This window comes from Anser anser (genome assembly GCF_964211835.1).
Source record: "Anser anser genome assembly, chromosome: 20".
Lineage (NCBI taxonomy): Eukaryota > Metazoa > Chordata > Aves > Anseriformes > Anatidae > Anser > Anser anser.
The window spans coordinates 1,569,273-1,591,066 of NC_139741.1; the positions used below are offsets into that span (position 1 = coordinate 1,569,273).

The following is a 21,794-nucleotide window of genomic DNA, read 5'->3' on the forward strand; positions in this document are numbered from 1 at the left end:
TACTCCAGGAAATGTTTGGAAGATGCCACCTAATGAGAGTCTGGGGAGTTTGAGGAGCTGATTTTGAGTTTCTAACACTCGAGACAGATGTGGGTTTGATCCTCGTGGTCTCCCGGGGGGCCCAGCGAGCAGATCTGGAAAGCCTGCAACTGCTGTACCAAAGAGGAGGAGGTCAGTGGCAAACCGGGGGCGGCCGGGAGAGCTTCACTCTCTTTTCTCTTTCCTCTTGCTGAGGAAAGGTCTCGGCGAGCCAGCTGCCCCAGGATGAGACCACAGCTGCCTGTAATTCTCAGCTCTGCCCCTCTCAGGTTGCTTCGACCTTCGCAGTGATGGGATGCGGCACGATGCTGGGTCCGGGACCAGGCGTTAGCGGGCGCAGGTAACCCCGGCTCGGCCTGCAAGGCCCAGCGTGCGCGCTGAGCTGCTCTGGGGCTGGAAGTCAGCCCTCCTTACTGCGGCCCTGGGAAGCAGCTTTGTCGCAATAATTCGCTGCAGAGACAAGTCAATCCAGAGTAACCCAGAAGATAATGTCATAGGATTTGGTGGGGGGAGGCGGAAGGGCCGTGTCCCGACGGACAGCAGCTCCGGTTACCTCCACGCGGCTTTTTGCAGGGCCGCGTGTGGAGAAGCGTACGGTCTCGTCCAGGTTGTTGGCAGCAAGATATGGGTCTGTTTTTATGACATTGCAAAACGATACTTTATGGTAGCTAGGTGTTAGGAGTCAGCAACAAGTAAATAATGTAAAACGCTCGTTTGCATTAGTGACGTTCTCTTGGCACGAAAGTACTGGCAAAGCTCTTGGGCCGCAGCGTGTGTATGTGAAGGAAAACCATCAGGATTCTTTGAATTTTGGTAGTATTTTGGCTGGTCATTTCACAGTTCCTCCAGAGAGGCTTCCTGGGGTCTTCCCGAGCCCCTCTGAGGAAGGGAGTAGCGAAGCAGCTTGCTACGTCTGCCAGGCACAGGCGAAGCAAGTGGGCGCAAATTTACTGTATTGAAATCCAATTTTGAAAGAATAAGATGTGGAAGATTGAAGTAGAAAATTGTGAGAATAAGGAGGAGTTAAAAGGGCCCGTGTCCTACAGCTGGAACAGCAAGGTTAAATCTGGCTACCTGTGGTCCACTGTGGATTTAGTTGTGAGATCAGCCCTGTAGCCTTACTTACGGGAGGGGTGTGAATCTCATTTCTCAAGACACTGAAATCTGGGTTAGCGGAAGCACAAGCAAAACACAGCAGAGAGCTCTCTTGCCTCAACCTCTTGGAGGTGAGGACAGATCCTTTCGCTTCTCCCTAAGAAGTTTTCCAGTGTGCAGCTGGCATTTGAAAACACCCTATTAATAAATTTGTGAACCTTTTCATCGTTTGTTTCCAGATTATTTTTCTTTCTTTTGTACTTTTTCTCTTTTTTCCCCTTGCTTATTTTAAGCATTGGTTACAAAATGAATGCTCTGCTTACTGCCGTCCTTTATCACGTAATGTTTTCAGCAGACACTCAAGAATTAAATATGTACAATTTCCATAATACTGATTATCCCTGTTTAAGTGCTATTTTAGAGGGTATTAATTTCTGTTGCAGTAGCAGCCGCAGCACTTAGCACCACCAGCCCGGTTTTCCCTCTGTGCCTGAGACTTGGTTTTGGTGTGAGCCACGATTTGGCCTGAATTGCACGTCGCCCTCGTTTTAGCCCCGCGCTCTGAAGGGAAACGCGTTTGTGCCGCAGCCAGCCAGCCATCCAGGCCGAGGAGTTGGTGCTTTGTTTGAAGAAGGCTGCCTCTGTCACTTTTGATATCTTCTGTTTTTCGTATGCAGAAACACAAAGCACAATTAGAATACAGTTATATATCCTCATACTTATTAAAGCTTGGATTAACATGACATAAAGTTTTGTCTGGGGAGCCTTTTGCTATGGCTCAGGGAGCATTTTTGTGTGACAGTAATAGGCTACAGTTAATATACTTGAATGATACCAGAATCTGTGTAATAAGACAGAACAAAGGGGGTTTATTTGAAGCTGAATTACAAAGGTGGAATTATCATTGTGAACAATCCACTGAGATGGGAGATTAGTTATTGTATCTTGTCTTATTTCAGCATAATAAAGTGTAGCCAGTGAAGCAAAGTTTAAAAATATATATACGCCTCTCAGAAGGACACCTTGTCAGTCAGCCGGGATTGATGCATGGACCTGTCACCTTTATTCTTAACACCAAAATCCTCTCTTTGCCCATTTTTTCGGTTTGCTTGATTTACAGAGCCTGTTTGCCGTGATTCAAGAGTCTCTTGTAGCAGTTCTAGGAGAGATTCATCACTGGGCCATAATCCATTCAAATAGCTTTTGGGCAAGAAATGAGAAGTGTTTGAAGCCCAGGGGTTTACAACAAAATTTTAACAGGCAGCTGTTGAGCCCTGCAGAGGAAGAAAGGGGAGGGTTTTGTTGTTCTGCAGGGCTTCCAGGAGAAAAAGGGACGGAAAGGTGGGAGCTGCCCCTCGAGAGCTGCACGCTGCGCTGGGGGGAATCGCCTCCGGCCCCGGCCCCGCCGTGCTGCGGCCACGGGCAGCTGTGTCGAAGCAGCCGGTGCCAGCATTATCTCGTTACTGTACGGATTTTATTTCACATCCATGCTTTTAACCTCTTAAATGGTTTAATTGTTTTGCCAAGCCGGGGAGTTGACACAACCCGACCGGTGAGCTGCCTGCCTCAGCAGAGGGGCTGCGCTTTGCTCCTGCCGCGCGTTGGCCCCGGGGACGTGCGGTGCTCAGCAGGAGCGAGGGGAGCACGGCGAGAGTACGTGGGTGTGCACCCCTGTGCGGACACCCACACACAGGTATGGAGCAGATGGAAACAGCAGCTTTGGAAAACTCTGCAAATGTGCGTTGTTTTGGCCAGCAGTACAAAATAAGACATCCTTTAAAAAAAAAAGTGTGAAACATGAGTAATTCTGTAGGTTTGCATTCAGTCCGTGTGTAATACTGTTCCAGTGAACGGGATGCCCTGATCTGCAGGTGGAATAAGGGGGTTTGGCAGGGGGCTGGGTTGTTTTGCTGCATTTAGGGTTGGTGTGCTGGGCTGATGTGATCGGTCCCCTGCAGAGCACCTCGGCGTCCCCTGGGAAAACGCGCCAAGAAAGCGCACCTTATTATAACAATTACATCAGCTTCTGACGAGGGAGGATGGCATCCGTAGCCAGATGCTGTTTTGTGTTTTAAAGGCTGAAATGTTCTTTCCCAGACAACCGGGCTCCCCTGCTCCGTGGTGCCCGGCCCCCTGCGTGCTCCTGCCCCGTCGGCAGCCCCGCTGGCCGCGCAGAGCCGCGTTCAGCCGCGTCGGTGCTGCGAGCGAGCCCCCTGCCCGTGCCTCAAATCCCCGTTATGTGGATAATGAGGGTGGGGGAGGAGCATCCTTTAATTTTCATTTGTAAACTGAAGAAAATGATTTCTTTTTCACACACATTGTTTTGATGATTTAAGTAGCTGCAGGAGGTTGAATGGCTTCAGCGTGGCTTTAAACAAAAAAAAATCTCACAAGAGAATTTTTTTTTTTATTTTTTGCGTTAGGGTCTGAAAGAGTAGTAACGCGGTTTCAGAAACCTGGGAATCACGATGATGCCTGTAATTCCCGTGCTGTCCAGGGGTAATTAAAAAATACAGCTGGACCTTGGTTTCAGATGGCTGGGTAAGGCTCTGTCAAAGCGATGAGCGCTTGCCGTGCTGACACGTGTGAAACTCAATTTACCCACCAATAGCCGTAGTTCGTGGGCATTAAATCTCTCTCCCAACGACGTGACACTCGGGCACAGCAGGATGCGATGGCATTAGAGGAGCTCCGAGGGGCACGCAGTTAGGTTTAGGTGTGAGAGGATCTGTGCTGTGCCTCAGCCAGGGCTGCTAATTGCTTGCTTTTTAATCTTGTATTCCGCCTTAACAGCCTGCTCTCCGGCAGATTGCCTTTCCCAGCACTGCCATTACCAAGGAGCCCGGCCGGAGTGGGAAGGGGTGGAGCAGGGGGGCTGAAATCAAGGTGGTGCTTTACAAATCCATCCCGGCAGCCCCAGCTAGCGTTCCAGCCTCAGCTCCGTGATTGAGCTCAAATTAAGCGGGGTCAGGCTGCAGCAAGCGTCCCGAGCTCTGGAGTGATCCAAATGGCAGTTTGAGCCCAGTGCTCCTCGTCCTGTAAAACCCGTGGGCAGAACGCAGGCGGGGAGTGCCGGGATTGATGGGCGACGGGTGGTGGTGATTGCCACCGGAGGTTGCTGGTGATGATGGTTTTCTGTGGCGAACAGATTTCAAAGATGCATTCCCACCAACGTTTTTTGCCTTCTGTCTTCTAATCAAGACTTCCGGCATATTTTAAAAGAGCTAAAGGACAAGTCTAACCCCCCAAACAACAGAAATCTGGGCTATTGCTTCACTGGTAACACTTCTCCCCTGTGCTGAGGGTGGGACGCTGCTGCAGCGCGAGCGGCGCGGGGCTGCCAGTGGGGCTGCAGCTCCAGGGAAGTGCCTGCTCCCAGCTCTGCCGTCTAAGGGCCGTGGCAGAGCTCTGTCTTTTCAAGAGGCTTGTGAAAGCACATCCAGGAACTTCGGCCGCCCCGTTTTTGTCACTGATCGGTGACAACAGGACGATCACTTCTGCTGCCTGTGCGTCGGCACCGTGAGCTGCTGGAGCAGGCAGCGCGTCTCACTGCTTGCGCTGGGGATGGCGGGGCTCTGGTCCAAGGAGAAGCCTAAAAAAAAGCCATAAATCAGAAGTGAGATGAGTTTGGTGTGAGCACGGTTCTCCGAATTCCCACCTCGTTAGCAGCCAGGGCAGGAGTTGAGGACGTGGTCCTGTGCCGCAGCCTGCAGCGCCTGCTGCGGGGGCCTGGCTCCGGGCTGGTTTTCCATGGATTAAAAAAACATCACTAAATGTAAGCCCTGTTTGATTTGGGGTTGAGAGACAAGCAAGGAGAGAGCTCTGCTTAGAAGAAATAGCCCGGGAAAAGTATTCTTTAATATGCAAGTCAGTAAATGAAAAGAACAATAAAAGGAAAAAGGCTCTAGCAGGAAATAAAATGAAACTTTTTTTCATTACAGTGAAGGAAAACTTAGATGAGTTTTTCTTTGCTAATAAACTACACTGTTTCATTTTGCAGCTGAGCCTTTTTCTGAAGCTGACTGTGGCAATTGTTCATACTTGTTTTTTTTTTTAAACTCCGGGCAATAAAAAAAGCCCTTCATGCATCAGGAAGCATAGTAACGCAATACTTGTCTTATCTGCGCACTTATTCAGCAGGTATTTACAGAAGGGCAGTAGGAAGCTCTTTAAACTCTATCCTGTTACTTTGCTCAGGATGTCGCTTCATCAGATCTGTTTAGCTGTGTCTGTCCGACACTGGGGCTGTGCTCCAGAGGCATCTTTGAAGACCCACACCTTGGTTTCCTGCGAGCAGGGTTTTTCTCTCTGCTCTGTAACAGGCAAAGCTCTGAGCAAGGCTTTACTGCGTGGCTCGGGGGTGCTGAACGAAAACTGTAGCTTATTGCTGCTCATTTAGTGGGTAAGGAAACCTGTGCTTTAGTGGTTTTTGTTTGTACTCTCAAATATGGTGCAGGGGCACGTGGTTGCTTTATTCCTCTGCAGGTTTCGTGAGCTGGTGAGGAGGAGCTCAGGGTAACGCAGCGATGCAGGACGCGGCCCTGGTATTGCCACGCGAGTTGTGGGGTGCTGGTCCCTTGATTCCAGAAAGTGCTTAAAAGGAAAATGTGAAAATGAAATTGTTCTCTTCAAACAACACATCTTGGGCTTAACTGGACTTAACTGCACTTAAAATTGAGCCACACTTAACAGGAATTTTCATGTGTTAGGGATTGTTCCCAAAATAGTGAATGCCTGATTCGGAGTCCAGTGTATTCCACTTCATCTGGTGCTCCGGGAGATGAGTCCTGATGCTCTTTCTGGCATGTGGCTTTTAATGGTCTCTCTGCATCTAGTTATTTGGCATGTTTGTTTGTAGTAAACAAAACAGCTGCTCGCGTTTTAGCATTGCATCAGTAGGGAAAATGCTGGGTTTGGAAAGAAAAGACTGCACGCTGTACGTAGCGCACGTCATCCAAGGACCTGCAAGTGCTCCGCAAATATTTGAAGCTCCCTTTGCCACCGTTTGTTCTGGGCGTTGTGCTGCCCGCCTGGAGCCCGGGGAGGCCGGTGGCAGGGCTGGAGGAACATCCGAGGCCTGGAGCTGCCGGAGATTTGGATCTCTCCCGATTTGGAGCTTTGGAGCTTCCCAGATCTGTGCAGGGCAGGCAGCATGGCTCAAGTATTGTTTGGAAAAGAAAACAGATTGCAACTTTGCAGTGCTAATATGCAAACGAGCACTGTGAAGGGAGGAAGAATTATTTCTGCTGACGGCAGCTAATGTGCCGTGAAAGTAAAATCACAAACTGCCTCGCACCTGGCTTGCTGAAATGCTGAAGGAGCAATGTTCCACCCGGTGCTCCGCGGCCGCAGCGCTGCAGAGCCGTGTGAGCAGGAGAGGTCGGGCCCGTTCCTGCCCCTGGCTCCTGTCAGGGCGCTTGGGTGGCCGGGGGGACTCCCGAACGCTGGTGGGGACGTGGGGCTGGTGAGACTCCATCTGAGAGCCCCTGGCTCTCAGAGTAAAGGAGCTGGGATGAACTTCAGTGTTGTCAGCTCTTGTGGCTGTGCCTTCGCTCTCGTGCTGCTTGATAGATTTAAGCTTCAGTTCAGAGCGATGTGATACGGAGATCTCTGCATTCACTTTCTAAAGAGCAAAGTGCTCCTACGTTACACCTGGAGAAGCTTAAAAATGTAAACCCTCATGTGTGAGTGCCAGAAACAGAAAGAATATTTAAAAATTATTGTGTGCATTGAAAAGTATTGCGTGCATTTGTCTTGTGTTTTTGTCTGGTGATAACTCCTGCAGGCAGGAAGAGAGGGCAAAGGGCTGGCAGCAGAGCAGAACTCACAAGAAAAGGGGGAAAGCACTTGTGAGAAGTAACTCTGTAGAAAATAATGCATAATGCATGCATATGCATGTGTCTGCATACAGGGAGGCAGGATGCCTTCGATAGATAGAAGAGGACGCATGTGAGAAGTGAGAAATCTCCTGATTCTGGCAGGGAAACAGAGGTCGAGATTTCAAGGGTTGTGTTGGCTCTGGGACCACACACGGGTCACTTAAAATGGCTGTAGCCCGAGTTCCCTTTGAGTCCCACCCTCTTCCTCGTCTATGAGGTAGGTAAAACACAAGGATGGTTTGAGGCAGGGTGAGCTGGATGTCTGTCAGCGAGTTTGGAGGCTCTCCAGCAGACGTTTTTAACGAGATGTGTCCCGGCCTCTCTGGTGCAGGGCGGCGGCGGGAGGCCTGAGAGGGAGTGGGGTCAGGATACGCTCCTTGTCCTGCGTTGTAACGCGTACGGGAGTGTTCCTAGTTGTTGACGTGTGTTTTAAAATTATCAGTTGCTCCCTGTCTCATACTGTAGCACGGACCAAGTTTGATCACAGAAGAAATTCCCGTGGCACTGATTTCTGACAGAAATATGGATTGGAGTCGCTGCTCTAATTCACAAGTACGTTTTGTTAACCGAGTACTACAGCTTCGTGTAAACATGCGTATCGTGTGGCATCGGATCGGTCTGCTTCAAGAAACGGGTACGGACGTCTGCTTTTTGTCCTCTGTTTCATTGGCTTGTGCTGTTTTAAAGCAAGCAGCTTTAGGAAGGGGGGTGAGGCCTGCCACTGCGCTTGTCCCTGCGTGTGGCGGGGACGCCTGAAACGCTGGAGAGGGAGGAGGCGAGCGGCTCCATGTCCTGCCGTGCCCACTGTAGTGCGGGGTCTGCCCTCGGCGGTGCTCATGGGGCTGACCCTCGCTGTGGGGCTGGCTCCGACTGCCGCTTGGGCTGCCCCTGCGGTGGATGCCGCCCGCGGGCAGAAGCCACCACGTGGCAATGGCTCCCCCTGGCCTGGCACCTGACGGCCCGTACCAGTGCTGAGCCACGGCCATACCGGTGCTGGCCACCTCAGGACCTGCCGGCTGTGGGTGACTTAATGCTGCAGCAGCGGCGTATTTGTCTCCCTGTCGAGCTGCAGAGGTAATGGTGTGTCCTGCCTCGCCGGTGTCTCCTGAGGGTAATTAACACAGAGATGCCGTGGTGCTCAGATGCTGCCTTCTGTGGCCGCATTCGTGCCTGTGTTATGCTGGTGGACAAAAAAAGGGTCATCCTGGAAGCTTTTGCTTTATTTATAAGGCATTTGTCATCTGTGTTGCCATCTGGACGTGTTTCAAGTGCATCGTCCCCGAGTGGCACCGCTCCTGGCCCTGAGGCCGGCCCTGAGGTGACGGAAGCCACAGGCATTCAGGCACCACCCTCAGGACAAGGCACTGCTCTTTGTGGTGAAATTTTTAGTTCATTGGTACCAGTCTCCGTGGGTGCAGGGCTGTAAGTAGCACAGCACGCAGCCGGCTGGCCCTGCCCTGGCTCTGGGGGTTCGTGCTCATAGTGACAGCGTGCAGCCCCCTGTGCCTGCCGTGAGGGCCGCGTGCTCCCTTGGCACCCTTCTCCATCGGGGTCTCGCGGCAGGGGCCTGCGGCTGGGTGCTGGCTACCCACAGCGCTGCTGCCCCGTGGGCAGGAGCAGCCGGGCGTCCTGTGGCCTCCCAAGTCACGGCCTCCGTGCCGGCTCGGCCGCCTCTGTTACTCCGCTTCAGAAATGCAGCGCTGGAACCTATTTCCCCGTCAAGCTAAGCAGACCCAGGGGACGGCTGCCCGCACGCTGGCGGGCATAAATTGTTCTGGGCAATTAGACCTGGCTGCAGGACTTGATTGTGGAGATCAGAGCAGGCCCAAGGCTTTGCTCCGACCAAGGCAGGCTATTCTGTCTCCATAAAAGCACAACAAACACGTTCGTGCCCTGAAGCCGATGAGGGGGCAACGCTGTGATGGCCCTGCTCTGCTCCCTGTGCTGCTCTTGTCTGCAGCTTGATTTCCATCGTGAAAGGCGTCCCTGAAGCGCCGGGGTGACAGGCGCCGGGGACACCAGGGCCACCTCGGGCACTGCCAGTGCCTGGATGCCGTTAGGAGCTGTGAAGCTGTCTCCTAGAGAGGCTCCTTCTGCGTCCCCCTTCTTTGCAGTGACCTATGCACCTCCCTGGTGGTGCTCCCAGCTGCCTGAGTATTTCATACCTTTGGAGAATTGTCCCAGGAGTTTATACAGTGCCTTCCCTTCTGCTGGATGGAGGGGGTCATCAACTCAAGCTGACGTTACGCTGGCTTACTGGCACTGGCCCTGTTTGCTTTCTTCCTTCCTGTTTTCACTGACTTTTCCACAGCTGGTCGTGTAGTGCCCAGCAGTCCCTGTTGCCAGAGAGCTGCCTTGATGTTTCCAAGTGCTTTTTGCAAGAACCTTGACTTCCCACTCGGTGGTGTTAGGTAATGTGTGGCAGGCCAAAGGGAAACTCCCAAGAGTCCTCACTGAGTTTATAACCTGGTCGGAGAGTGACAAACTACCTCGCTTTCATCAATACTTCATATTATTAAGGAATTAGCATTAAGGAATTCATGAGAAATTGTGTATGGAGTCATGTTTAATTTGTCCTGCTGTGGAAAGCTTTTTTTTTTCTTTTCTGGAGAGCATTAGTCATTCCAGCATCGCCCTTGGTAGAGTAAGTGTTGAGTAACGTCTTGGCTTTTCACGGGAGCGTTTTCAAGTCCGGGAGTAGCCACTGTGATTTTTGGCAAGCAATTGGGATGCTCTTTGCCATGTCACGGCTGGTGAGCAAGCCCCGAGATTAACGTGATTGAACGACTGTTTTAATTTCAGCCCTGATGGAGCAAAATTAGTTACAATGATATGTGTGTGTTGAATAAAATTGTAGTTTTATTAGCTATAATTGCTGAAGAAGACTTTTTAAAGACTTGACTGCTGGGGGGAAAGATTGCTAGCACTGGAATTTGTTCTTGCACAGTATGGCATTGATTATTATCGCGGCGCATAATGTGCTAGCCCTTGGTTGGTAAGTCGTCACAGTGCAACGCTGGGACGCGCCCAGCGAGGGACCCCACCGTGCGTCCCCAGCCCCTGGGGAGCGCTGCACGACTCGTGACAGATCCGCAGAGGTTGCCGGCCTGGTGCCATGCACCCGTGGCTGCAAGTGGAGCTGTCACGGTTGGTGCTTTCGGCCCTGGCGGTCCCCAGCCGAGGTGGTGGCCATCGGGGCCGAGCTGTCGGGTGCAGTGGGATGGGGACCCGCCACCTCCCGGTGGTCGCCTCCCCTCGGCTGGGCTCCGGATCCTGAACGGGCACCGCTGAGCCCGAGGAGAGCTCAGGAGGGAAGGGGCTGAGCTGCGGGGAGGGAGGGTGCTCGTGATGGAGAGAGAGGAAAAGGTTGAAGTATTTGTTTCTTTGTTTAATTCCATTGTAATCAAACCCAGAGGCCTGGTGTGGGGGAACAATTTTTTCTAACTGTCTGGCATGCGATATGCATTTGTCTTAATTTATGTGGGGGGAGGTTGTAAATCTGCAGAAGCGCAGTGCTGGCGCTTAGATTTCACATGCGTATTTAAAATAATAGCACCTGACAGTTTACTAGGAGCTAAGAGGTTTTTCTGCTTCAGAAAGCAAAATATTGTAAGAGTTGTGCAGTTTGTATAAATAATTTGAGGAATTAGGCCAGAATATCCAGCACACTTCTCTGGAAGAGCAGAAGACGTGATAGACCTGTAAAGTTCGCAAACCTGGGGCAGAGGGGTAGAAACACAGCCCAGACATGTAGCTGAATGTAATTTCTTTTCTCGGAGGACCTTATCTGGATTGCCACAGTGTTGGGTTGCGGTGCGTTATTTCGCTTCCCTGGCCTCATTCTGCTTTACCTTGAAGGGATGGAAAAGGTGGCTTGAGAGTGCTGGAAGTGAGCAGCCCCTGCCAAACCCATCACAGCTCTGCCGTGGGGTCCTGGGGGCAGGCAGGAGGGACCCCACCTGCTCTGGATGTGTCAGGAACTCGGGTTTTGGATCAGGACAGCCTTTGCTGGGCTGGAGGAGGAATAAAGGCCGCTGCGTGGTCATGAGTTATAGCTGTGAAAGTCGGTGGTTTCCCCATGGAGGTTTTACTTGAATGAGCAAACTTGATTGAAAGGGAAAAAAAAGAACTTGGAATATGAAATAGGGGCTGCTGTTCCTCCCCTGCAGCATGCAGGCACCCTGTAAATAACCGCCAGCTTTACAAGCCGCCTTTACAGGAGCTGCCCCTGGGCCGGCCGCCCCGTGCGGGCGCAGAGCAGCGGCAGCGCCTCGGAGCTGTGCCCTGCCCGGCCGTGCGGGCGGCTCCGCAGGGGCGCACGCTGATGGTGCTTCCTCTCCTCCCCAAACTGCTCCCTTTCCGGGGGGTTGCCCTCTATCCTGGGTCCCGTTCCCGATCCCAGAGCTTTCCCAGTGGCACTTCGTGGTGGTCCCACGGCGAAGAGGTACTGCGGGGTCTCCACTGGCTGCTGGGGAACCGGTTACATTTTTGGTCTGATTTCAAATGCCTTGGCTCAGCATACAAATCCGGGTTGTAGAACAAGACCAGAAAGGAAGTTCTCCAGAAAATGTCCAGCTTCAGTCATTCCAGCTTTCCAGCTAGGTTTTCACTGATTTCGGTGGCAGCAGCTGCGGTGGCTGATTCAAATTACCGTCCTCCGGAGAGGTGCCGAATTGCTGCTTATCTTTGTAGAAGATTCAGCCTGTTCATTAAGGTGTGAGCGGCGATGGGCTGGCACCAGGTTTGATCATCTCTGACCGCTCAGGACTGCCCTGCAGAAAACGAGAGGAGTTGAAAATCCCTCAGAGGAAAGTGGGAGGAATGAATAGAGAATATTGTGTATTCTAGTTCTGGCTGGATCAGTTGCATTAAATTCAGAGCCTTTCTGAGCACAATTAATAGTCATTTTATTTAGGTCATCCTGGTTTTGTTGCTTTAAATATATGTCGCCATTAAGGTGGAAGAAAATCAAATACATTTATCTCTGTGAATCCTTTTGTGAACTGGTTGGGCATATTTTAAATAACCCAGGGAACTGTTAGGATTATTAAAGCCTTTGGCTCCTCCAATATTTTTTTTCTTTCCTCCTCTTATTCCCTATTCCTCCTTCCAGGCAGTGATTAAAGAAGTGGTATAGCCCTTCCTTTCCTTGGAGCCCCAAGTGGATCAGAAAAAAAAGGTTAAATAAACTAAAACCCATTACTTAGGCTTCATGTAAGAAACTGGGTCTAAATTGGATGTGTGTGGGGCGTGCTGGGACAGGGGAGAAGTCTTCCGGACTTAGGAAGTGTCCGTTTGCTCCTGGCATTATCCGGCAAGTCCGTCTGCCTTTTCTTTGCCCTAAGTGCGAAGACTCTGTGTTTATTTTGTAGCGCTCCCATGTGATGCTCATTATTACTTAGGATTAATCAGCTCCTTTCAGCCTCCATATTGAGCCAGAGCGCATCAGAAGACGGGCACCCGTTTTGGGGTTGCCCGGTGTTCCTGGCCGCTGGCTCCGTGCCGCGGGACATCCTCGTGGTCCTGCGCAGGCTGCCTGGGAGCTGGCTCCAGGGGGCCGCCTGCACAGGCAGCCCCTCACGGGCTCCGACTGCGGGCTGGGGGTGAGGCCACGGGGCTGAAGACGCGCCTGGGGGTGGGGATGGGGAGGGCAGCGCTGCAACCGGCTGTCCTCTGCATCTGGGGGGGAGCCGGGGCTGCTGCTCAGGCGCATGGGGCCGAAGTTCCCCTGGCTTCCAGTAGCACTGGGTGCTGGCCCAGGTGGCCTTGAAGCGCTGCCGGGGCCTTGTGAAACCCTGCATGTTGCTGCAGGTGGATGATCCTGCTTCGGGGTGAAGCTCTCCGCTCCGGCTCCACTGCCCGTGGTACGGAGGCTGTGTCCCCCCTGGCCCTTGGGGTCTGCCGGTCGGTCCCGTGGGTCTGTGGTAGGCAGGTGGTCGGTCCTGGGTGCATCCCAGCCAAGCCTCGGAGGGGGGATTGTCTCCAGTCCTGTTTCTGCCCCTGCAGAAAACATCCTTCTTTTCTGTAAGCAAGGTGTGAGCTGCGTGTTTTGAGTTGAGGTCTGGAAAACGCGCTGTTCGAGCAGCTTTGACATACTGGGCAAGAAAAGGAACCTCGTCGTGGCGGAGGGGGTTAACTTCTGGGCAGCCACAGCTCCTGAGCCTGCTCAGGTTTCATTGAGTTGCATCTATGTTGTTTTTCTTCCCTTGAAATAGGGATCAATTTGCTTACTACAGGGTTTACTGCCGGTTACCTTGACTGTGTCCCTTATTTCTCCTTGATGAAAACTTGAACAAGCCGCTTGTGTTTGATTCACAGAGAACCGTGAGAAACGGGCTGTGTGTGTGAGGCGGTGTGGTTTTCTCATTCTATTCAGCCCTTTGTATATTCAAATTCTTCTAGTTTCAGTTCTTGCTGTTCTGCCAGATTTCCATACCATTGATGGGTTTTCTGCATTAATAAGTTTCTTTCTCCCCCTCTCTCCCATACCCTCACCACCTTTTTGCAACTGGTGAAAAGTTTTTCTAAGCGCGCTGCCCTCTCCGTATTGATTTTCTTCTCCTGCTTGTCTAACCAGCTCTTAGATGTTTTATTTTGCAAAGCGTTAATAGAATTTTTCTTTTGCCATTGCACTCTATCTATTCAGGAGGTTTCAAGAAGTCTCATTGTGTCACTGGACTATAGAGGAAAGAGGCTATTCTTCTGTTACAATGGCTGCCCTAAAAAATAACGCAGGGTGGGGTAAACTCAAAAAGGGCAGAGACGGAGATAAAATGTTCTGACCTTAGGAGACAGAAAAGATAACCAATTAGACATTGTTGAAAGGGCACCAGCTGGCTTGACGAACACCCCCCTGATTATTTTTTCTTAAAGGCGTGCTTGGTCCAGATCTGCAGCTCAGCTGCAGGGAGCCAGCTCCCCCCTTCCAGGTTCTGGGTTTGAGCCCGCGGGTCTGATCCTTCCCCACGCAGCCGCGCGCCCGGCTCCGGCCCCAGCAGCGGGCGCAGGGGGAGCCGCGCTCCTCGGGGTCCCGGCCGGCACGGCGGAAATCTCCTGGCTTAGCCCACGCCGCCTTGGCTCCTTACTGCTAATAAGGGTTTATTTGCATAAAAAAGATCTCTGCCAAGACCATCGTGCCGGTGGAGCGGGGCCTCGGTACACATGGCACAAACTCTGTTTTGCTGCGGGGGGAGACGCCCGGCACGCCGCGGGTGGGACCTGCGAAGGCCTCGGAGGGCTCCTCGGGGCTCCGGGGTGGGACTCGAAGCAAAGACTTGGGGGTGGGAGAGGTGGTGGAGCTCGCGGAGCGGAGTGGTTTGCGTGGGGTAAAAGGGTGGTCGGCGGGCTCGTCTGGCCTGAGGCTGAGGAAGCCACAGAGCTGTAGGAAGCAGCGTGAGGTGCAGGGTGTAATTCTGCTTCCCAGCGAGGCCAGGGCCTGTGGGAATGAAAAATAAAGATTGCTGCACCAGCGTAACCTCAGAGCAGAGATAAGTGGTTTTGGTAAGGTGAAGGGGAGCCCTGTCCTTATCTGCCTTCCGATATTGCTCAGACCTGTGAGTTTTCTTCTTCGAAGTGAAGAAAGACAGCAGGACAAATGGCTTTGTGCTTAATGCGGTTTGGAGTTTTCAGTGCCTCAGCATCTTTAGGTCTCGTGCACGATGGGTGTTCAGGAGGCATGCTGTTCCCCGCCATCTCAGGGTGTTGCTATCACATTCTGCAAACTCCTCTGAAAAAGTTAAGAACAAGTTAACCAGCGACAGGTTTTAATAACGTCCAGGTATAGCGCAAGGTTTTGCTGCACTGCATTTTTATTATATCGTGGAATGTGTTTTAATACAGTAGTTAAGAGAGGCTCAAGCTGTGTTTTTACCACCTTCCCCAGGCATGTCTCTGCTCAGCCAAGGCTGAGCCCGTAATTTAGCACAGAAGCAGGCTGAACGCCTGCTCCCCTGCATAGGAGCACTCCAGTCAGCCTGGACTCCCCGAGCCAGGAATTTTCACCAGGTGGGAGCTTTCAAATCCTGCTCTAATTCCAAGATCGTGTTAAGGCAGCAGAATCTGGCACGGGCACCAAAAGCGATCCCACCTTGGCATGGAGTGCTGCTCCTCTGCCGCCTGCAGCAGCCCGTCAGTGCAGGGACACTGATGGGACTTGCAGCTAACCTGGAGGAGAAGCTGCGGCTCCGCGTAGCCGGGGCTGCCCCCCCGGCGTGGTTTGCTGCACGAACCCATTGGCAGGAAGGAAGAGGTCAGCACAGAAGGGAGCACAAGCTGCTGGGATGAAAGGTAGACCCGTTGGTGGCACTGTGCAAGGTGAAGAGAGAGTGTAACTGCATTGTAAGTCACTTTTCCTGAGATAAATGATTTATAGAAAGCCAGAATATAAAAGCGTGAAAATCTCATAGAAATTACTGAGGGGGAAAGAAAAAAAAAGCACAAAACTTTAAAAGATGACCTTCCCCCAATGTCTTCCTCAAACGGTGATGCAGGTTCTTGTCAACCCCTGGTTTAAAACAAGGAATAGGAAGGCTGTAAGTTTTTTCAGAAGTTTTTTCAGAAAGGCTGCACGGGACCTTTCCTGCAGCGTGCAGGACTGACCTGCACCAGCCCCTGAAGACTCTGAGCAACAGTTTAAAATGTGATAGTGCTGGAAAATAAATCCCAGCACAACAGTCTTCTAAAATAAGTGTAAAATTTTAGGTGTGGCTGCACGGATTAAATGGAGGTGGAATAAATCATGCAAATAGTAATGAAAGTTGAAAGCAATTTGGTTGCACTTCAGTACGTTTCATCAGTCATCTCTCTTCTGAAGTGGAAATGCCAAGCCTGATGCGAATTAAACTTTGTCCCTCCTCCCTCTCCCCTCTTTCCTCTAGCTTTTCAAAAGGCCTTTTGAAAACCTCTGAATACCTTTTTTTGGCTGACCAGATTTTACCCTGCTCATGCTCCTTGAAACCTCCTAATTCTCAGCCAAGACAGCGACTCTAATTTGGAGAAGTCGTGGGTGTGATTTGCATCCTCAATTCCTCTCTTGGTCCTTCTTTATCTCTCTAAGAAAGGGAAAAAGGCTGAGGAGAGGCATGGCTAGGGACCGATGAGAGGTGGAAGAGCTGCTTAGAAGTTTGGCTTTCCAGGGCAACAGAACTTTTAATGTTCACTTTTCTGTGTTAGGATCAAATGTCAGTTAGCATGTGTTGAAAGCAGCAGATTTCCAAAAGGCAGAGCTGACCCTGAGCACGAGGAAGGAGATCTGATGCATTGTTTCTGTCTACCTGAATTGAGGCTGCTCCTGTCTTTGCCTCCCCTTCCCAGTTTGTTTGTGCTTTGTGAACTGTGCAGCCGGTGTGTTAAAGCACGCCTCTCCCCTCTTGTGTCTTGCAGGTAGAGGACGCCATGCTTATGTTTGACAAGACGACCAACAGGCATAGAGGTAAGAGGGAACGGGAGCTCAGACGTCCCATTTTGTGACAGCTTCTGCGTGGTGAGCACAGCCAAAAATCAGTGTCAGCACGATGACCCATGTGGCTAAATTCAGCGGTGCTAAATCAGCAGAGCTCTTTGTGTGCGAGATGGCTCCCTCTGTCCTGCAGGTGTACAGAGGAAGGGTTGCTCGGCGCGTAAGGCCAAATCTCGTGTGGGTTTTCTTTTTGGAGGTGACTTTCCTGGTCAGTCTAATGAATTCTCTTTGGGAGGATCATCGTCAGGCTCTGCAGTGTCCCTGCTGACGGTAAAGCTCAGGGAGCCCTGTGGTGAGGCTGCAGGGAAGGGGCCTGAGTTAGAACAGGGGAAAAAATCCCTCTGGGTATCTGCTGTTGGTCCTATGGGACGTGCATCCAAATGGGGTGCACTGGATCTGGGTCCACCCACATCCGCAGGATCCACAGGGGTTGTAGCAAGGTGGCTGGCATTAGAGCAAGCTGGGCGTAAGGCCAGTCGGGTTGAGACACCAGGATATTAAGGTGTTAGAGCCCTCTGTCAGGGCTTCCGGCGTGCTGGAGGTTTGAAGCTCAGGGCTGCTCATCCTCCGGTGTTAACTCAGAGCAGGATCTCCAGGAGAAGAATTTCCCTCCACATATTTCACAAGACAGACAAGGTTTCATCATTGCTTGTACGGTTCTGTGAAAATGAGCCGAGGGTTATTTGCAGTGTTACGGCCGTGCCTTTCAGGGGAAATAAATGATGCTGCTCTGTCTCGGGGTGAGCAGGTGATGGCTCACGCCATGGCTGCGGGGCGCGGAGCTCCCAGGCAGAGCAGCCCGGCAGCGGCACCGCCGAGCTGCGGGGGGTACCTGGCACAAGGAGCGGTGCTGCGGACGGGCTCTGCGACCCTGCTCTCTGAACGAGGTTGGTTTTACGCCACCTTACCAAAGCGTGTGTTGTGAGGCAGCGCAGCGAGGCAGCGTGGCTCCTGCCCCCATGCGACCGCAGGGACGCGTAGCCCAGGGGTTGGGCTCTGCCCCTCGCGCTCCAGCCTCTTACACGTTCTCGTGCGGACTCGTTGAGGGGGGCTCGTCTGAGTGATAACTTATTGTCTTTACCACGTTTGTTTTAGCTTCTTGGGATCACGCAATCATGCATGTGGTCTCTTTATTTAGGGAGCCTGCCAAAAGGTGTGAAGTAGCCTGCATCAGGTCAGGCAGTGCTGGGAGCCCGGGGAGCGGAGAGGGGAGCAGCCCAGAGTGCTCAGCCGCTGCCCTCATGCCTCGTCTTCATCTCGGCAGCAGCATCGGGAGACCCAGGCCCCCGGCGCTGCCTCGTTAGTTCACCGGTCTGGTATTCGCCTTAACAAGCAACCTAGCGCGAGCGGTGGGAGAGTCAGGCAAACCTCCAAGATAACATTTCCTCCCTCCAGCAATTCCCTCCCAGGCACTGATCCCTCTCTCAAGTCCAGGATCACAGTACCCAGGAAAATTCAGCAGCACTGAGCAAAAGGCTTGCTTGGAAAGCTGATCTCTGAGAGCCAGGGGAGGCCTTTGAACAGCCAGTACCCATCATTTGGTAATGGGAGCCAAAACCGTTGCACAGTTTGGGAAGTTCAACCCCTGACAGCTTCCTTTTATATCCGGGGAGTTTCCCATCCTCTTTGCAACCACCCTTAAACAAGCCATAAAGACAATTCACTGGGTTCAGTGCTGCGGAGCTGCCGCTGTTACCGCGGAGCCGTCCCCACTGGAGGGGAGGCAGCAGGCACGGGTGGCTCTGCACGGCACTGGCATGTCCCCCGTCCCTGTGGGGACAGGGTGAGAAAGTCCCTCTCCGCTGCGGTGTCCCGAGTCCCGGGGCAGAGTCGTGGCTGTGCCAGCAGCGAGCCCTGCTGCTGCTGCTCAGCTCTCTGTGGCCTCCTGAAAAGCTTCTGCCCAGTGTAATAGGGCTGTGCTGCCAGGGCGGGCAGGAGGCCACGCAGGGACACCAAAAATAAGAGAGACCAGCAGGGGAGGGTCAGATCCGTCTGCGGGGCTCTTTTCCAGGGAGCAGGCTTACGCTTCTGCTGGGCGACCGGTGGCGACTGCTGCTAACTGCTGGCATTAGCCAAAATTCCTGCCGGCACCAAGCCCGGCACGGTGCCGAGTGGCACCGCTGCGGCTGAAGCAGCTGCCCCACAGGCACCAGAGACCGGGCTCTGGGTCTTCACCTCTGCCAGTGAACGGTGGAAGGAAGAAGCAAGAGTAACAAAGCGAAAGGTAGAGAGTCGTCTTTATGCTCGTGTTTGAATTTCGCCAGTCTTCTCAGACGTTTTTTCCTTCTCCGTGCAGGTAGCTGCCACTAATCAGGCTAATGAACTGGCTAGCAGGCTGTCATCATGAAGCGAGTTCTGCTGCATCGATCGTTTATAAAATCACCCCAGATTTTACAAATTGTGACATTCTGATTGTGTTGAAAACATGTTTAAAATGCAGTAGCATGCAAGCAGCGGTGTTAATGGCAATTCTTAAAACCACTTGCGGGTTGCAATCTGTATCTTCAAATTAGCCGAGGGAAGGAGAAATGGCAGATAAAATATCCACTGTGGTTTACTGTAGTTAGTGTATGCCTGGAATAATCAACGTAGGCAAGGGAAAGGGAAAGTATTAAAATTCGCTCCCTACTGCTAGAAAGGAGGTAAATTTCCTTGCAAGCAAATTGAGAATGTTTGTTGACGTACTGCTGGCACGTGTGTGCTACTCGTGTGTGTATCCTGATAGCGTGTAACTTGTCTGCAAGCCTGGCACGGGATCCACATCAGTACTCGGTAGAATTAATGTGCAGACTTAACCAGACATAGCCAGAAGCCTTTTCAAAACTGCTCATCATTGAACATTTTTATTAATGCCTCGGGACAGCTTGAAAGCCTCACCCCAAATAAAACATTGGCCTTGTGGAACACAACTCTTAGAACATTTTAAATGTCATCCAGGTAACCATTTTGTTTCCTCTGTTGATGTATTTTTCTTTTCCAGTGTCCAACCATTCCTGGAAGTTCTCTAAAGAAAATAAGAGCGTTACTGCATTTTGTGCTCATCTGTCTAGCCATATTAATGGGAGACTTCAAATTCTGTGCGCATTTAATGGGAGAGGTGGTTACTTCTTGGAGTATTGTAGGTAAAACAATCTTTGGCTTCACTGGGAGACAGTGTCATCTTGCGAGGCTTCTCTTCCTAGCTTGGTCATTTAATTTTGATAGTGGGGATGCAAAGAACTAGCACTTAGTGGCTCTGAGTCGGCTTTGTTAAGGTGACATTTCTTTTTAGAAAGGGTAATTTTGTATTTCTGCACCTTGTGCTGTACTTGTGCATTTCAGTACAGGGATTATAAAACACAAAAGTTCCGTAAACACCCTGGAAAATCACTTTCATCACTTTCTTCACTGCCTAAAATTTCATAGAGCTGAAAATTACTGGGTCAATCTTGAAAGGATTTAGTAATTGGAAAGAAGGAAAAAAAAAAAAGAGGGTGGTGTTATTTTGTTACCCTTGCAAAGTGCAGATAAAATCTGGAGTTCAACATTAGTTATTGATCTTTGGGGTTAGAGGGAGCCTTGCAAGATGATGATGTCCTTCTAACATCATTATGTAGCAGAGCTCCAGCAAGCGTAGCGACCTGCTGCGAGCAGGCAGAGGGGGCCAGAGGGGATGGAGGGGCCGGAGGGGCAGGAGGGCCGGCCTCCTCGCCCTTGTGCGTTTCCCCGCGCCGGGTGACCCGCAGATCCCGGCAGCGGGAGCCTCGTTTGTTGTAGCCATCAAAGCTGAGCAGAAATGCTGCAGCCAGCGGGGCTGCTCGGAGGAGGGAGGGAGGACGTGTCAGATGAAAGGTGTCTGAACCGAGGGGTGCAGGAGCGGGCTCGGCGCTCCCCTGGCTGTTCCAATTTAGCGGAAAGGAAAGTGCAGTGGAGTGGAGTGGCTCCTGATTGATAAATTCGCTTGGCAACTCCCCCTTCTCCCCTTTCTTCCTGTGGCTGTTAAGCACATAGGTAGAGAAGAGTCAAGAGGAGGTGAGATAGCGGTTAGTTAATGCGATGGGATGCTCTTGATCCTTAAATGCTCTCCACGGGCATGTGCCTGCTTTGGGCTGTGCTTGCCTTGCCCATCTGCTGCCTCGGAAGCCATCGGCAGCGTCTGCCACGTCAGTCCCACGTCTTGAGTGTGCAGGAAGAAAAATAAAGATTTTGACTGATTGAATCCCCCAAGTTGTAATTGCTGGTATTAAATGTAATGCTATATGTTTTTCCGAGCCATACAGCCCCCAGAGTTATTTTCATATCAATTAGCTCTCTCACATGGTTGGGAATGGCAGGGGAGAGAGGAGAGAAGTGACAGCATGTGATTTGGGCTTCTTTAATCTTAAAACTAAACAAAATTAACGAAAGACAGGCTGTCGGTGCGATGCAAACAATATCCTACGTGTTTGGGCTTAACCCGTCTCCAGCTGACGGGCGTTTATCGTGGCAGACCTTTCAGTGACTCGGCCTGCTGCAGGCCCGCTGGCGGTGCCGTGCCTCCGCCGGGCTCCTGGTGTCTCCGGTGCAGAGATCAGCGTGCCCGTGAGAGGAGAGCCCTGGGGGCTGACCTAAAACTGCAGAATCCAAACCAAAAGATTCGTGCCTGCCTTCTCCCGGCTGCTCGCCAGCGTGGCGTGGCTGCCCGTGCTGCTCCACGCACGCACTCAGCTCCGCCGCTTCCTTGCCACGTCCTCCTCTCGAGGCAGAGGGGAGGGTTGAGCCCCGTGCTCGTGCCGTGCCGATCTGGCAGATCGCAGCGCGTAAAGGTAATTGTCCAGGTGGAGGCGGTTGGCATAATCGCTGTATTTATTGGAAGAGACAGGAGTGATGTTGTTAGTGAGATATTGTCTGTGCCGCAGCAAAGGATGATGCTTTTCTTAGGAGAAAAATAGCCTTTTGTGTTGTCCGACTGCCAAAACCTCCGTTTCGTAGTTGACCTCTGAAGTTATAATTGACATTTTTATAGATGAGATATAAATATAATTAAGAGTCACTGCAGTTATTTGTTTATCGCTGTCTCCCTCAAATAAAGCAAGGTCATGTGCATTTAAAAATACATCTCCAAGCAGTTTTGAGCAGACAGTGTTTAAGATACGTGGAAGTAATTGCCTAATTTGGTCATTTTCAGCGTAGCTTTTCTTGGCAGCGGTGTGCCAGTAGTACCGTGCGCTCGGAGGGAAGCGCGGGAGGAAGCCTTTTGTCTGCTCACGGAGCTTTGCTTTTAGAAGGATGGGGCTGAAGGGAGAGCTCCTGCTTGGCCGGGTTTGACCCGCAGGATTTTGGAAAAGCATCCACAATGATGGTGG

The 21,794-nt window shown here is 51.7% G+C and overlaps 1 protein-coding gene across 17 annotated transcripts in view; it reads left to right on the forward strand.

The window, feature by feature from the left end:
- Nucleotides 1-21,794, forward strand: part of MSI2 (musashi RNA binding protein 2) — a 238,687-nt gene that overhangs the window by 124,964 nt on the left and 91,929 nt on the right. For all 17 annotated transcript variants that reach the window (XR_014574159.1, XM_083805949.1, XM_083805952.1 and 14 more), the window contains one exon: nucleotides 16,395-16,443. Coding sequence is in view for 16 of the 17 variants with exons in the window: in XM_083805949.1 (XP_083662075.1) it covers nucleotides 16,395-16,443 (49 nt within the window). In the remaining variant the exon portion in view is untranslated. The remainder of the gene's footprint in view (nucleotides 1-16,394; nucleotides 16,444-21,794) is intronic.